We start from the raw sequence: 16,555 nt of genomic DNA on the forward strand, positions 1-16,555 counted from the left end.
AACTTTGGGCATGTGAGTTAAAGAGGACCTGTACTTTCCTGTCTCATTATTTTATACTTTCCTGTCACTGGATCAGTACAACAACCAAAACAATGTCTTCTCATGCTCGGCAAGGTGAAGTTACTATGGGGCCATAGCACAAACTAACTCTGACTCATGATTAGGTACAGTCACATTCCAATTCAAAGCAGCACGATTTTACCTCACAGTGCAGGCATGAAAAGTGATTGCGAAAAATATTTTAATGGGAAGCCGTGACAACATGCTGTTAACTTCATAAATTTTATGAGAAGTTTGTGATAGCCCCGAGAAGGCATCAGAACGTAAAAGCAAATGTTGACAAGAGAAAATTGAGCAAGTCATTCATGTGAAAATTACCGAAAGAGGGACACGATGTCAAGTAGAGCAGGATTCAAGTATCTACCCCAAGGCAGAATACACAAAATGCATGAAATAAATGTTTCACTGATGATAAAGATAACTGCACTATTAGATAGAAAGTTCTGCAACATTATGAACAGGACAAGGAAATATCCTTTTTGCAAAAACTTCAAAACTTTTACTGCAAAGACTTTGGACTTGCAGGCTAGCAAAGAAACTCTGAGGAAAAACTGTTCCATCTACAGGATTTGATTCCAAAAGGTGGCAGAATTAACTATTCATATTGTATGGATGAGACTACATACTTGCAAACACAGCATACCATAATAGATTTTTATGAAAAATTTAGCACCAGAATTAAAAGCAGCCAGTGGTTTATTTAGATCAACTGTTGCTTCATGCCCACTACATTGTGACTTCTCTGTGACTGTAACAGGAATACGTACTTCATAGTATCAAATAAAACTGGACAGAAAAAAATTACAAATATTTGGAGACAATGACATCAAACTATAGGCATTAATTAAGGAGCACCAATGTTCTCCTATTCATTCCATTGGCAAAATTTTCCAAGAAAATGATTTCCTTCCTACTAGCGCCATACCATCTACGCTTAAATCCTATTTCTGTCTTATGTCAATCACGACACTTCCTAACCTGAAAAAAATATTGGCTGATGCTTTTGCTGCTAATAAACAGATATTGTGTGTCATCTAGCATGGTACAAGCCTCTAGAGAGGACACTACTTCAGTGAATTGTGCATCAATTTCACTGCTTTTGTATGCAAGCAGCTTTTCAGTTGACCTCACAAGGTCGACAAGAGCTCCTTCCACCAGAGAAAAATTTGAGGTAATCAGCAGGACAAAAACTCGGACCTGAGCATTACTAGTCAAAAAGTGCAAATATCTATACCATGTGGCCAGTCTGCTTTTGGTCTTGTGTCATTACGTATCACTGTTGTGACATTAAGAGAATGTAAATGCCAAAAAAAATACGTTATAGCTATTGGAGGAGAGATACTTAGATGATTGAGGAAACTGAAATACAACAAAATCAGGTTGCACAGATCTGAATGAGAGCTGGCACTATCATCATCAACTGAAACACATTAGTGACTTAAACAGCAAATGACAAAACAAGAGACATAACTGTGGAAACTTGCAATGTCACTGGAGATACCAGTGTTTCTTGAATGTAATGTGCTGCCCCCGTAGCCAAATAACCAGTTCACCATGCTAAATAATACTCTACTCAAATTTCTTTGTATGCTTGCTTATCAGTTTAACAGGTTGACATATTTATCCCCCCCCCCCCCCCCCTCTCTCTCTCTCTCTCTCTCTCAACAGGATGACCCCACCTCCTCCTCCACTGCAATAATTTTATACTCCTTCATTTTATACTCCATTTTATGACACATTTTCTAACCACCTTGCATTATTACTTTCTTTAGACATGTCTGACAGGTGAATCAGCCTTGGTGGGAAGTACAGCCAAGCTTTCACTTTAATGATGTAGAAAGTGACTTAATAGGTTATAATTTACTGGGATTTGTGTATAAGCTAGAATTATCTTATATGTAGCTCTTAATAATATTAATATCCTTTTCTGTAAAATTCGGTACAATGCAGGTAATTAGCAGCTGAACCATTACACTACACAAATTTGGACTAAAAAGATTATCATCAGAAGTTACTTCTAGCTTATTTATTTATTTATTTGGTTGTTTTAATAAAAAGAGGACAGCAGCAGTACTAACGGTCTGAACACAAAGTGGCCTCTTACAGAAGAAAATATCAGTGACTTATTCGGGTTAAATTACATGTTTAAGCACTATCCCTTTGGCTCACTGAATAATCGGTAAGTCTTTCGTTCCCAAAATGGTCCACTGCATCAACAAAATTCCATGTTTACCCTTATATGCTTCTAGCTCCCATCACATGTACACAGCAAGTTGGTAGTATGTAATCATGTCCTCTCTTAACCAATATTATTATCAATTCTAGAAAAAAGGTGAACAGTCATTCTGTTCTTTCTTAAGTGTAACATACAAATATACAAATGTTTAGGCCAAATTACATAATGTACATATGATAAATGTGACTTGAATGAAAAGCCACAAAAAGCCCATAAATCTGCAAAGCTCCGGAAGAAAATTGTGCATAATATTTGTAGTGTGTTAGATAGATGCACTTCAACAGGCTACTTGTGCAATTAAACTTGTCATAACAGTAAAACCACTGTTTACTGGGTAGTAAAATGTATCTCCCGTGCTGGCTGGTTCTTCTCCACCATCCAAACAGAACCACTGGCTGCCTTCTGCAATAACTGTATCAGCTCCTTTGCCACATGTTCTGCCCTGCAGATTTTCACAAATATTATGTGAACATTATTAATACACACAATGTTAGAATGTTTCACAATGCAAATGTAAGATGTAATTGGCAGGTATATCACAATCTTCTCTTATAAATTGTGAAAGTAAATGTAGTGTCCAGAAGATAATACTTACCAACAAGAACTTCATTGTAACAATATCTAAAATGAGAGAAAATAACTAGTAGGCAACTATGTGTATGTAACAGTATGCTCTTTCATTGAGACCTAGGACAAATAAAAGTGAAGATTTTTGATAACTAATTGGTAAATAAGGATGGACAAGTTACGAAGTGCCTATATCAAAATGAAAAACTAATTACTTGTTCAAAATGGGAAACAAAGTAGTTATGGCGCACAGCCTATGAATTTTCTAGACTCAAATTACAGTCATACACTACAGTTGGACTAATGGGGACACATGACCCTCCCAAACAATATCCAATGAGTGTTACTTACAGACACTAGAACTATTTTTAGTAAAGGACACAGTAGCTAATTTGTTTCTTCTCCAGCCACACACAATTGTACTGCAATTGCACTGTGTGCAATGGAAAAATAGACAGATATAAAAAAATGGAAACTGGAGTAATGTTATCACACGGGTATGATAAGGCTGAATTACAATGACATAGGTACATTATCTACATACTAGAAAAGAAGGCAATGTGGAGGGCACTTCAGGAAAATAATCTGACAAATGTAAGAGACAAGAGCTAGAAATGGGCATAAGGAATCATTCATGTGAATCTTTCACTTTTGGATTCCAATTCACCTGCTTTTTTGCCTTCAATGTATTTTTATTGCTTATTTTTCACATACTACTGTTCCATTCTTTCTTCCAGACCAAATTTTCAATATTTTTCATGTTCCATAATTATCTGACTCTCCCTTTCAACTGAAGTTTTTTCCAGGTACATGAGAAAAGCATGTTTGTTTTATCTTATCCATTTTCATCAGAGTCCAGAGGGTAACAATGTTCACTCTTTTCTTAGTTTCTCCATCTGCATTTTTCACACTTTTCTCTGTTTTATGAAGTCTGCTGATAGTATTGAGACCCATTTCCTTATTCTAAACCAATATATTAGGTGTTGTGTTAAAACACACTTTAGTTCCAGAGGAATGTATGTACAACATTTTTAACCAACAGAAAAGAGTTTTCTAGGAGTCGCAATGTATATTGTACATCTATGTCTATGCATCCTTATTTGACCTTTCATTTTCCACTTTTCTTTAATGTTTTCCCTCATTCCAATTTAGTCTCTATGAATCGCATGTTAACAAACATGTTTAGAGTGTGCTCATCAGCCTATTTCTTATGTTTGTCCTTTGTTTAATCTTCTCCAAGGAGATTTTTAGATTATTATCTCAGGCATTTCTATAAGATGGTTTATCTTTTACATTGCTAGGGGGAGGAGGGGGGGGGGGGGTTTGGAACGGCAGAACTCCCGCAGACAGGGCCACCAGGGTGGTGGGCAGTTGGGACATAGGGAGTAGCTGTCTCTCCACAGGTTTTCAAATTGTGATCCCTTCAGCCACTTATGGAGGTGGAGGTCATACTGTGTTACAGGATGTGCGGAGGGAGGGAGAAAGATGTGGCTGGAAGAGAGCTGGTATCTGGTCTGAGGTGGAGGTAATGACAGGGCCACTGGCTGCGAACTGCAGTTGCGACTGGAGCTGTTGGGTTGGCAAGCCATGCGAACGTGTCCAGCCTCGATGTTGAACAGCTGACAATGCTTTGCTCCATCCTGTATGCCAACTGAACATGCATGCCCAGACACAGCAGCCTCATATGTAGGTAGGTGTGTATGCAGGATGCACCTGCTACTTAGGACATAGGAGTTCTACAAGGAAACGATGTGTCTGCTTGTGCAGAATTTTGGCTGGACTGATCCCACTGGTGGGAACAGGCCTGATGAGCGAGGATCAATATGTCACAAGGAAGCTGTGCAAGACATCCAAGATTGATGACATTTACAAGACTTCCCACATCGACCGGTCTACACGGTGGTGCGATGAAAAGTGGCAGTGGTCATATGATCAATGCCATTGTGGCTACAGAAGGTTTTGAACTCAGATAATAAACTGGGGCCATTGTCTGACACTAGGGTACAAGGTGCCCTCTTCAATGGCACAAATCCTCTAACAGCACAGATGGTGGCAGGGGTGCATGCATATGACAGACATTCAGTTCAAGAGAGTGTCTACTACCAGCAACCACATAGAGCCCCCTAATTGTCTTGCGATATCGACATGGACAATCTTCCAAGGCTGGTCATGGTGGTTCCACAGTGAAACATGTTAAGCTGTGAAAACTTAACTCTGGGAGCGGGCATGGCAGGAGCAGCACAGACTTAATGTAAACATCAATGTCAGGCCAGTACAAAAGTACCGCCCCAATGTGATGCAGGATGGAGCTGGAGGATGCAGCGGTGAAGTGAGGGTGGAATGACAACCCACAATGGTCCTCCATGGCTAACATTAAGGTGCTTTCTATGCACTGAGCCAGTATCACAGTGCGAAGTAACTGTGGAAAAGTGATTTGACATGAGAGGAAACATGCTGACCAACACTTCTGGACTACTAACAAAACCTTGCATAACTGGGTCACAGAACAATGCCAAGGTGACCTCGTACACTGCCAGCAAGAATTCGCTCAAGGTGGTTTACAGCTGTTTCCTTTGGATTGAATTCCACATCGCAGACAAGACGGAGGCAGGGTAGGGCACCTGTGTTGGTATGTTGGGTGATGGGGCAAAAATATATTTCATAATGATACCCGATTAAAAACAACTGTATTGCTGCAAACTTTGTGCCTTCTTATCTGGTAGCTTGCCTCCTTCTCTAGTAGCTTAGGCCGATGGCTGAACAAGGAAATTAAGGGTTTGTGTTCAATCAACAGGAAACTTACTGCCATACAAAAAAAAACATGAAGCTTCTTAAATCATAAATGAATGCTGAAGCCTTCTCTTCAATCTGGGAACAGATGAACAGCGCAGCATTTGAAATTTTGGAGACTAAGGCTATTGGGTGCTGCGAGCTATCTGACAACTTGTGTGACAAAATCACCACAATGTAATTCTGCAACACATCCCTCACCAGTGTCAGCGGCAGACCAGGTATGTAAGGCATCAGACATAAAGGTGACTTGAGACCATCTTTAAGGTGCTGAAAAGCCTGTGTGAATTCAATGACCTCCTCATGTGGCTGATTCAAAAGGTGTGCCATCTGTGGCACGTTGAGAATAAATGTGGTGAAGTATGTTATTTTTCCTAGAAGGACTATCAACTGCTATCAAGCCTCTTCAAGCAATTGGATACACACATCCTTTAAACCAATTTATGAAAAATAGTGGCCCCCACCTAGTTTAGACAACTCCTCTAAGCGAGGCAGTGAGTAAGGATAAATGTCACAGTTTGAGTTAACTGTGGACTTAGAATCACCACAAATATGTAATGAGCTGTTCACTTTTTTAACAAACTCTATAGGCACTGCCCACTGACTGATGGAAAATGGGGATGTAACACCTTGGTAGAATGGGGAGATAATGCCTTGGTCCTGAAGCCATGCAAGTTATGCCTGAAAATCCATGTGAACTGTAAATGGAAGTGGTCAAACTCAGCAAAATTTAGCACAGCCAAATGCTTCAAAGAAATATGACCCATAACGTTACATGCAAACCCCATCATTGGTTCGAAAATCTCCTCAAAAGACATCTACAGTCTGTCAAGATAGGAGAAAGATACTGTAGCGGGCACTAATTTAAGTTAGTCCCCTTGATTAAAGACAAGACTATGCTGGCACTTTGCTGGAACTCCACAGATTGGGCAAACAGCATCAAAGCCAAAGTGACTTTCTGCTCGGGTAATAAGGAAACTGCCAATTCTGCAGTGTACCCATATTTACTGCAGCATTTTCCTCATGCTGCTGTTGAGCATACGGCCGTCAGGCAGGTCGCTGACAGATGACACCCAGATGACCGCTCTTGCCATAGGCCCAGCTGTTTGCTGGAAGATGCAGGCATCAACTGCCAGACAGGACTGAAGGTTTTTGATGTGTGTGATGTATGTTGCAGTGCTGAGGAGGGAGGGGCATTTCAGACCTCCCCAAACATTACAGAAAAGACCATGCAATGCTGAGGAGGAAGCAGAATAATCAACGTACTTGAGTCTCTCATAAGAGGCTGGAGATCCAGAGGCCTATGAACTCGGGTGAGACTTAGAGCAAAAGTAGATGATGGTGAGTTGGAATCGTCAGTTGACCAATGCTTACAATAGTGACTAACAATCTGAGAAACCAGAGCATCATTTGTAAAAACCTGTTGAGCTTCCAAAGCAACTTTGAAAGATTTAAGCAATCTGAAGTGCTTCACCAAGATTAGGATCAGATTCAGCTAAAGCTTTTGTGGTGACCTTCCTGTCAGGAGTAAGCTGCACAATCACATCTCAAATCAATGAATCCGCATAGGAGACTGAAAAAGTTCTGACACGTGAATTTGCACTTGCATGCACGACCCTGCAAGTCAGCAGCCCAAGCTGTGTATCACTGTCCATGTTGTTTATGACAGTGATTAATCTGGAGCCTAACCACAACAAACTGCCTCTGCTGAGCATAGTATTCAGGTAACAAGAGCACAGAGATAATTGCAAGACAATTCAATTCACTGGAGTCTGAGAGTGGTTTCAGTTTTTGCACCATTTCATATAAACAACTACCAGTAGACAAAAGAAAAGCACTGTGCTGTCTACCATAAATGTTTAAAAAAACAGTAGCATTCAAAATGACTGAGATAGACTTCCAAGCTCTCTCCAACATGCTGTGTGTGTGTGTGTGTGTGTGTGTGTGTGTGTGTGTGTGTGTGTGTGAGAGAGAGAGAGAGAGAGAGAGAGAGAGAGAGAGAGAGAGAGAGAGAGAGAAAGAGAGAGAAAGAGAGAGAGGGGGGGGGGGGGCAGGGTAGGGGCATTCAATGACAGTTTTACAAAATCAGCAGAAACAAAGCTGATTAAAAAGGAGAAAATGCAATAAGATTGACAAAAATCAATCTGAGGTAAACTGCATTCACTCTCACCCATAATCACATGCACAATCACATCAAGGAATAAGCTGTTAAAAGTGTTCAGATGTTCTAAAACTGTTAAATAAAATGAAGTAAGATGACAGGAAAACTACAATTAATTGACATGAATATGTGGCTGGCTGATTACTTAAATAAAAACATGGATTAGCCAGCCACCTTGACATTAAAACCATCACCCTAAATTTCAGAGAACAAGTCGGACAATTTACAAAATTTTACAACTCGTATCACATTCATTTGGCGGTCAGCTAATACTTCAGCAAAAGTGCAGCTGCCCCTTGACTCAAAAGTAAAAACCAGTCTAATAAAATGTGGTGCACTGTGATTTTTATGCCACATGCACCACACACTGAAAGGTACTCTTGCCAGAGCAAGATGACGTGTGTTGTATGGCTGTAACCTATACAAAGACGAGTAAGGAGGACGTTACCCCACCTACCATTATCTACTTTTGCTCTAAGTCTCACCCGAGTTCATGGGCCTCTGGGTCTCCAGCCTCTTATGAGAGACCCAGATGGTAACCCAGTTCTAAGCAAAGAAGGGAAAGCAGAAAGGTGGAAGGAGTATATAGAGGGTCTATGTTCGAGGGCGATGTTCTTGAGGACAATGTTATGGAAATTGAAGAGGATGTGGATGAAGATGAAATGGGAGACACAATACTGCGTAAAGAGTATGACAGAGCACTGAAAGACCTAAGTCGAAACAAGGCCCCGGGAGTAGACAACATTCCATTGGAACTACTGATGGCCTTGGGAGAGCCAGTCCTGACAAAACTCAACCATCTGGTGAGAAAGAGGTATGAGACAGGTGAAATACCCTAAGACTTCAAGAAGAATATAATAATTCCAATCCCAAAGAAAGCAGGTGTTGGCAGATGTGAAAATTACCGAACTATCAGTTTAATAAGTCACAGCTGCAAAATAATAAAGTGAATTCTTTACAGGCGAATGGAAAAACTGATAGAAGCAGACCTTGGGGAAGATCAGTTTGGATTCCGTAGAAATACTGGAACACATGAGGCAATACTGACCCTACGACTTATCTTAGAAAATAGATTAAGGAAAGGCAAACCTACGTTTCTAGCATTTGTAAACTTAGAGAAAGCTTTCGACAATGTTAACTGGAATACTCTCTTTCAAATTCTAAAGATGGCAGGGGTAAAATTCAGGGAGCAAAAGGCTATTTACAATTTGTACGAAACCAGATGGCAGTTGTAAGAGGCGAGGGGCATGAAAGGGAAGCAGTGCTTGGGAAGGGAGTGAGACAGGGCTGTATCCTGTCCCCGATGTTACTCAATCTGTATATTGAGCAAGCAGTAAAGGAAACAAAAGAAAAATTCGGAGTAGGTATTAAAATCCATGGAGAAGAAATAAAAATGTTGAGGTTCGCCGATGACATTGTAATTCTGTCAGAGACAGCAAAGGACTTGAAAGAGCAGTTGAACGGAATGGACAGTGTCTTGAAAGGAGGATATAAGATGAACATCAACAAAAGCAAAACGAGGATAATGGAATGCAGTCGAATTGCGTCAGGTGATGCTGAGGGAATTAGATTAGGAAATGAGACACTTAAAGTAGTAAAGGAGTTTTGCTATTTGGGGAGCAAAATAACTGATGATGGTCGAAGTAGAGAGGATATAAAATGTAGACTGGCAATGGCAAGGAAAGCGTTTCTGAAGAAGAGAACTTTGTTAACATCGAGTATAGATTTAAATGTCAGGAAGTCATTTCTGAAAGTATTTGTATGGAGTGTAGCCATGTATGGAAGTGAAACATGGACGATAAATAGTTTGGACAAGAAGAGAATAGAAGCTTTCGAAATGTGGTGCTACAGAAGAATGCTAAAGATTAGATGGGTAGATCACATAACTAACGAGGGGGTATTGAATAGAATTGGGAAGAAGAGGAGTTTGTGGCACAACTTGACAAGAAGAAGGGACATGTTCTGAGGCATCAAGGGATCACAAATTTAGCATTGGAGGGTAAAAATCGTGGAGGGGGACCAAGATATGAATACACTAAGCAGATTCAGAAGGATGTAGGCTGCAGTAAGTACTGGGAGATGAAGAAGTTTGCACAGGATAGAGTAGCATGGAGAGCTGCATCAAACCAGTCTCAGGACTGAAGACGACAACAACAACAACAACAACAACAACAACAACAACAACAACAACAACAAAAACAAACCCCATCTCCATGGCTGGAAGGAGGTATGCCATAGCTGCACCGTAGACTTTACTGGATGCAGCTTATTATCTGCCACTTCCAGATGCTCTTCTTCCCATCAACAGATGACACTGTACCTCAACAGTGAGGCAAGAGCCTGCAGAGGGGTGGCACATTCGACTGACTGAAGATGGCGACATGCCTCCTTGGCTGCTACATTTGCCCTTTCATTCCCCACAATACCCATGTGCTCTGGCACCCAGCAGAAAGAAACCTCCTACACCAGCCTTTGTAATTGGAAGGGGGCATCCTGAATATCCTGGACTGGGTGCAAGTATGGTAAAGAGTAAAGGGCCCTCTCAAAATTGGAACGGACAAGGAATTTAGCACTAGAAACACGTCTTTCTGCTACAGTGCCCACAAGATCAAGTATAATTCTGTGTCCAATACAGCAAACTTGTGAGGCAATTGGATCTCTAGGACATGAACGCAGACAACAACACAGAAATCAAGCAGAGTCCGTCCGTTTGGACCCACCCATAAATACAACTATAGAGTCAAGGTACTTGGTTAAATTGTCACAAAATAATGTATTAAAAACATATGCAGGAGTGCAAACTTCTCCTGCACTGTACTAACTATAAAGTTACTCTGGGTCTCAGTAGTAATCTATGTGGTACACAGTTTAAACCCTGGAGTTGGGGGTTGTGCTTATTTCACACCAAGTGACTCCAGCACACAGCCTGGGAATCCCAAATGCCATTGTTGTTCATGGGCAACTGGAGAAAAGGTGTTCCAGATACAGACGAGCAACAGTATAGTATGCAAGTGAATTTGGAGCAGCAAGGAACTTACGTGCATGATGCCATATGATGAGCTGCCACCAGAAGGTGAGTAACAGTTTCCCAACCTCAGCACAGAGACTGGTATGGAGCTAGTGCTATAAGCACACATGGCCAGCCTAATCCTCTAATAGTGGATACTATCAATAAACTTCAGATAAAAATGCCATGCTGATCCACACACTGCCCACCCACAGTCTAGGTGCAATCACACGAAAGCCCTATTAAACTTGAGTACATATGCCTGGCTACGGCAATTTAAGATATTTAGTGACTTCCAGGTTCTGACTTTCAAGTCTCGCACGTGGTAACCATGAAAGCCTGGAGCTGAAAATGAGGCCCCGGGCCTAATCTCTCTCTCTCTCTCTCTCTCTCTCTCTCTCTCTCACACAACACACACACACACACACACTAATCTGCAGAAAATTGAAAATACATCTTTGTAGCCCACTACTCTAAACTCTGCACTGGAAGTTGCAACTGATGATTCATTGTAACAACATTGGAGGAGGAACAGAAAAGTGCAAAATCATCCACAAATAATGAGAACTGTGCAGGACCCCTTACCTTAGAAGTGATATTGTTTATGACTACGGCTAAGAGTAACAATTAAAATACTGCCCTGATGAATATTGTTTTCCTGCTCAAAACAATTCAAGAGCAAGTCACTAACTTGGGACTGAAAAAAGCACTTAGAGAGGAAGGACTGCGTGAAGATGGGGAGGTGGTCACAAAACCCCCATTGGTGGAGCTGCCCTAGAATACTCGGTCTGCAAGTAGTAACACACGTGTTACTTACACTGTGATCAAAAGTATCCGAACACCCCCAAAAACATTGTTTTTCATATTAGATGCATTGTGTTGCCACCTACTGTCATGTACTCCAGATCAGCAACCTCAGTAGTCATTAGATGTTGTGAGAGAGCAGAATGTGTTGGTATGCAGAACTCGTGAACTTCGAACGGTGGCCAGGTGATTGGATATAATCTGTGTCGTACGTCTGTACGACACTCCTAAACATCCCTAGATCCACTGTTTCCACTGTGATACTGAAGAGGCACATGATACTGAAGGGGCACGTACAGCACAAAAGCTTACAGGCCGAGCTCGTCTGTTGACTGACAGAGACTGCCAGCAGTTGAAGAGGGTCGTAATGGAAGACAGGCAGACATCTATTCAGACCATTACACAGGAATTCCAAACTGCATCAGGATCCACTGCAAGTACTATGACAGCTAGGCAGAAGGTGAGAAAACTTGGATTTCATGGTTGAGCAACTGCTCATAAGCCACACATCATGCCTGTAAATGCCAAAACGACACCTCGCTTGGTGTAAGGAATGTAAACATTGGAGGAATGAACAATGGAAAAATGCTGTGTGGTGTGACAAATCACGGTACACAATGTGGCGATCCGGTGGCAGGGTGTGGGTATGGTGAATGGCAGATGAACGTCATCTGCCAGCGTGCGTAGTGCCAACAGTAAAATTCGGAGGCGGTGGTGTTATGGTGTGGTTGTGTTTTCCATTGAGGAGGCTTGCATCACTTGTTGGTTTGAGTGGCACTATCACAGCACAACCCTACATTGATGTTTCAAGCACCTCCATGCTTCCCACTGTTGTAGAGCAATTCAGGGATGGCAACTGCATCTTTCAACATGATCTAGTACCTGTTCATAATGCATGGCCTGTGGAAGAGTGGTTAGATGATAATAACATCCATGTAATGGACTGACCTGCATGGAGTCCTGACCTGAATTCTACAGAACATCTTTGGGATGTTTTGGAATAGTGTACTGCATTTGGTCATGACCAGGTGCAGTATCACAAGCCTCAGACAGTGACAAACCCAGCTCCCACATGGAGATTAGGCAGCTGTAAGACTCAGAATTGTTCGATCTAAACTCCAACTCATGGTAGCAGCGCAACACCTCTGCAGCTTTGCAAGTGCACTGACGAAGGCAGGTTTTAGATTAGTACTGGCACCAGAAACCACAGTTTGTGTAGAGGCATCAACAGTTGGAACAGGCTTTTTACGGGCCGAAGCAAAAGATGTAGTACAAGCGGGAGGCTTCATGGCCTTATACTAAGTATCCCCGAAGTCTTCCTTAAGTGGCGAGCCTCCTGTATCTCACCTTGCAGGGTGTGCAAGGTTGGCAGCTCATTCAGGTCTTGCATGCATATGTTCTGTGGACCTGCAGTGGTAGGGTGGGGGAAGTAGTGTTGCACGTACATTGCAGCTATTAGTTGTGTCATTGTCTAAGTCTTGTGTAAGCTGAGTGTAGTAATGCAAAGAAAGCACTTTTAGTGGAAGATGTCTTTCATGCAGGAGGAAACTTTACAGAGCATGTGAGGTGGCAATTTAGTGTGTGATTTCCTGCTTCGAGGTGTCCACATCATGACATGAACTCTGAAAAATTTTTGAGCCTGGAGGACTGGCAACACAAGCTGTCTTGTTAGAGTGGGTGTTGGTACCTGCCAGTGGCCCCTCCATTCTGCTGGGATGTGAAGGAGAAAATTTTTGAGGGTTCCATCTCAGTCCCAAGTGTAGCTACAAAAAAAATGGTCCACCCAAAGAGAGCTCTGTGTGTCTAGGTAAGCCTTATACAACTGTGGTACAGTAGTTTCCCCAGAGAGTGCCTCCTAAGGACTGTTCTACCTCAAAGCTATGCACCTCATTGGTGTGCAGCATACCTTTGATTGAGGTGTTTCTTATAGAAGTTTTTACCATCACTGTGATCTGGGTGGTTCAACCAAGATCCCCATTCTCTGTTGCAAAAACATTCCACTGCCACAGAGTGCAGAATGCCCAAAACTTATGGCAACAGGGCTTGCAGACTTACCAGCCACAGCTCAGAAACCTCAGTGTCACCAGGCCCATACCCAGCAAACATATGCTGAGCCCCTGGAGACCCGACTGACGTATTTGTTGCTAATGAGATCAGAACTGGAGAAGAGTAGCCTACTGCTCTTGAGCTGCAAATTGCTGCTCTTGCAGCTGCTGCTACAATGACAGCTGTTGCTGCCACAGTTACTTAAACTTGGCATCCATATACAATATCCAGAAGTAAACATGTCACTAGAACTTGTTGCCACTAAAGTGTTTGCATGCGGCACGAATGTGTACTCAGGGTACAAAGCCATGGTGGTTGTGAGTGGAGTGCTGTATTAACACCAAGAACATAAGCCAAAAAGTCAATGATACAGATATTAAATGGTTTTTATTAAGGAGCCACCAAGATTGTTGCAGTATCTGCCTGCTGGATCTCAGAGGCAAGGTCAGTCAGTTTCCTAAATCCTAAAGTGAATTTTAAGAAAAACTGTAATCCAATTTTTATTTTATTTTCAAGAGTCTTCTGTATATTAAGTTAATGAATTGAAATTTTATGTCAAGAGAAAATATTATTCTATTTTTTTCCTATGTTCCAATGGTACAGCACCTAAACATTTTGCCTGATCTTAAGTTTTATCATGTCTAAGCAAAGAATTTCCAATTTTCAGAGTCTTCTTGGGACAAATAAAATTTATCTTAACATTCTTGAGATAATAACTGAATCACATATGGTACCTCTCCATACTTTGATCTTCATAATTTGCTTTGTTGTTGTTTTGCAGACTGCAATATGGTCAATCTGCTTCTCTCTGTTCAAGTTACTCAGAAGCCGAAAAGTCTTGTGGTGTTATATTGTTACTGATCATCATCTATTTCTTCTAGTACCTGGTCACTTCCTGTCAACCACTCCAGGAACCATAATTTTCTTTCCTTTTCTTTCTAGCTTCATCCTCTTGTTTATGAAGTAATGAATGGGCCCAACACTAACATAATTATGATACTTCGTGGTTTCAGTGTACCTTTTCAGTTACTTTGTTTATACTCTATGTGATATTTGGTGCCTATAGCTTTACGCAGATTTACAGTTAGAGTTGAAGATGAAAAGTTATCAGGCTGGTTATGAATTAGTTTGTTTTTTACATAAACAATAAGATGTATTTTTATATCAACCACTTTTAAATCAACATCCCATCTCTAACATTTTTCTTGTGTGTAAATTCTGTCCCTGAAATGTGAGCCAGGAAAGTGTGCAAAATACTCCTCTATACCTGCAACAATATTTTCATTCAATTTGGAACATTTCCAGCCCCAAATTTTGTAAATGTAGGAACAGATGGAAGTTAAATGGGGTCAAAACTTGCTAACAGAGTGAACATTCCTATAGAAATTACTGATATACTTCCATACAGTTTTTTCATTCATAAAATATGGTAAAGCCAATCACTCACACTAAGGGGACAGATGTGTGGTGCACACAAAAATGTAATGCGAAACAGCATTCACACCAGCTTTCACACTCTTGCTCTCTTTGCAATGGATACTCACACAGATATCCAAATATACACTCCTGCAGGCACAGCTAGAGTGGTTATCGATTACTGAGAGCAGCTGTCAATTATTGAGAGCTGCTGCCTGGTCAAATAGAGGTGGGGGAGGGGTTAGAGAAAGAAGCAAGAAGGGGGCTGCAGGATAGTGTGAGGCAGATATTTCAATGGGTGTCTCAGGGGCGGCGCAACAAGATAACAGAAGTTCAGAGGGTAGATAGAATGGAGGAGAGGGTATGGTGAGAGGGGAGGGGAGGGGGGAGAAGGAGAGGAGGAGGGAGAGGGAGAGGGGGAGAGAGAGGGGGGTCACATTGGGGGGGGGGGGGGAGTAGAAGTGGGAGTGAGAGTGGTGGGAGAAGGCAGTACACAATTTGGACAAGGAAGGAGGTGTAGACAGAAGAGAGAAGGGTAAAGGTAACATAAAACAGTGGAAAGTTTGCAGAGGTTTATGCCAGGGGGTGGCAACAGTGCAGCATATGCTGGAGAGACAATTCCCACCTTTGTAATTTCGATAAATTTGTGCTGGAAGGGAGTACCCAAATGACCCGAATAGTGAAGCAGCTGTGTAAGTCATTTGTGTTGTGGTGTGCAATATTTTTGGCAACTGGATGGTCAAGTCCGAGTTTGGTCATCGTTTTGGCAGTGTCCATTTATGCGAGAAGACAGTTCGTTACTCGTAACGGCCACATAGAATGCTGTACAACAGTACAGTAATTGCTGCATTGGTGATGTGTAACATGGCCACTTTCACATTTGACCCTGTTTTTTATTGGGTAGAAGATACCTGTGATAGGAGATAGTCGGTGATTGGATGGGAAGGCTCTTGCTCCTGACTCAACCACAAGACAATGTGCCATGGGGCACATGACTGAGAGCTGGATTGGAGTAGGGATTCACAAGAACACTCTGTAGGTGGCTGTGCAGCAGAACACTACTTCGGGTGATGTGGGTATGTTTTTGTGTAGAGATCTGTTTATGGACGAGCTGTGCCATCTCATCCTGTGACAACAGCAAACCTTTTAACCAGCTGCCAACCAGCACTACTCTGATCATCCTGGCCTTGAAAAGTCCAACCACTTCCTTCACTGGGGCTTCGACAAACTCTTGTCATACCCTGAGATGAAGGATAATTCTATCAAAAATCCTAACCACATCACACAAAGTAGTCTCCTACCCCCCATCCCCCCACACTACAGAATATCCTTGCCCATCCCTATTCCAAACATGCACCCCATGGACCATTCCCTTGTGGTGAAGCCAGGGCAAGACCTGTCCAATATACCCACTCACCAACTACTTCTGCAGTGCATCAAGGGCATTTCCTATCCTATCCTATAAAAG

General features: G+C 41.8%; 1 protein-coding gene across 1 annotated transcript in view; it reads right to left on the reverse strand.

Moving 5' to 3' along the window:
• Window positions 1-2,434: 2,434 nt before the first annotated feature.
• Window positions 2,435-16,555, reverse strand: part of LOC126175444 (15-hydroxyprostaglandin dehydrogenase [NAD(+)]-like) — a 96,067-nt gene continuing 81,946 nt past the window's right edge. Inside the window, exon 6 of the mRNA XM_049922248.1 lies at window positions 2,435-2,738. Within this exon, the coding sequence (XP_049778205.1) occupies window positions 2,624-2,738 (115 nt within the window). The 3' untranslated portion in view covers window positions 2,435-2,623. The remainder of the gene's footprint in view (window positions 2,739-16,555) is intronic.

The sequence above is a fragment of the Schistocerca cancellata genome, chromosome 3 (genome assembly GCF_023864275.1).
Source record: "Schistocerca cancellata isolate TAMUIC-IGC-003103 chromosome 3, iqSchCanc2.1, whole genome shotgun sequence".
NCBI classification, from domain to species: Eukaryota; Metazoa; Arthropoda; class Insecta; order Orthoptera; family Acrididae; genus Schistocerca; species Schistocerca cancellata.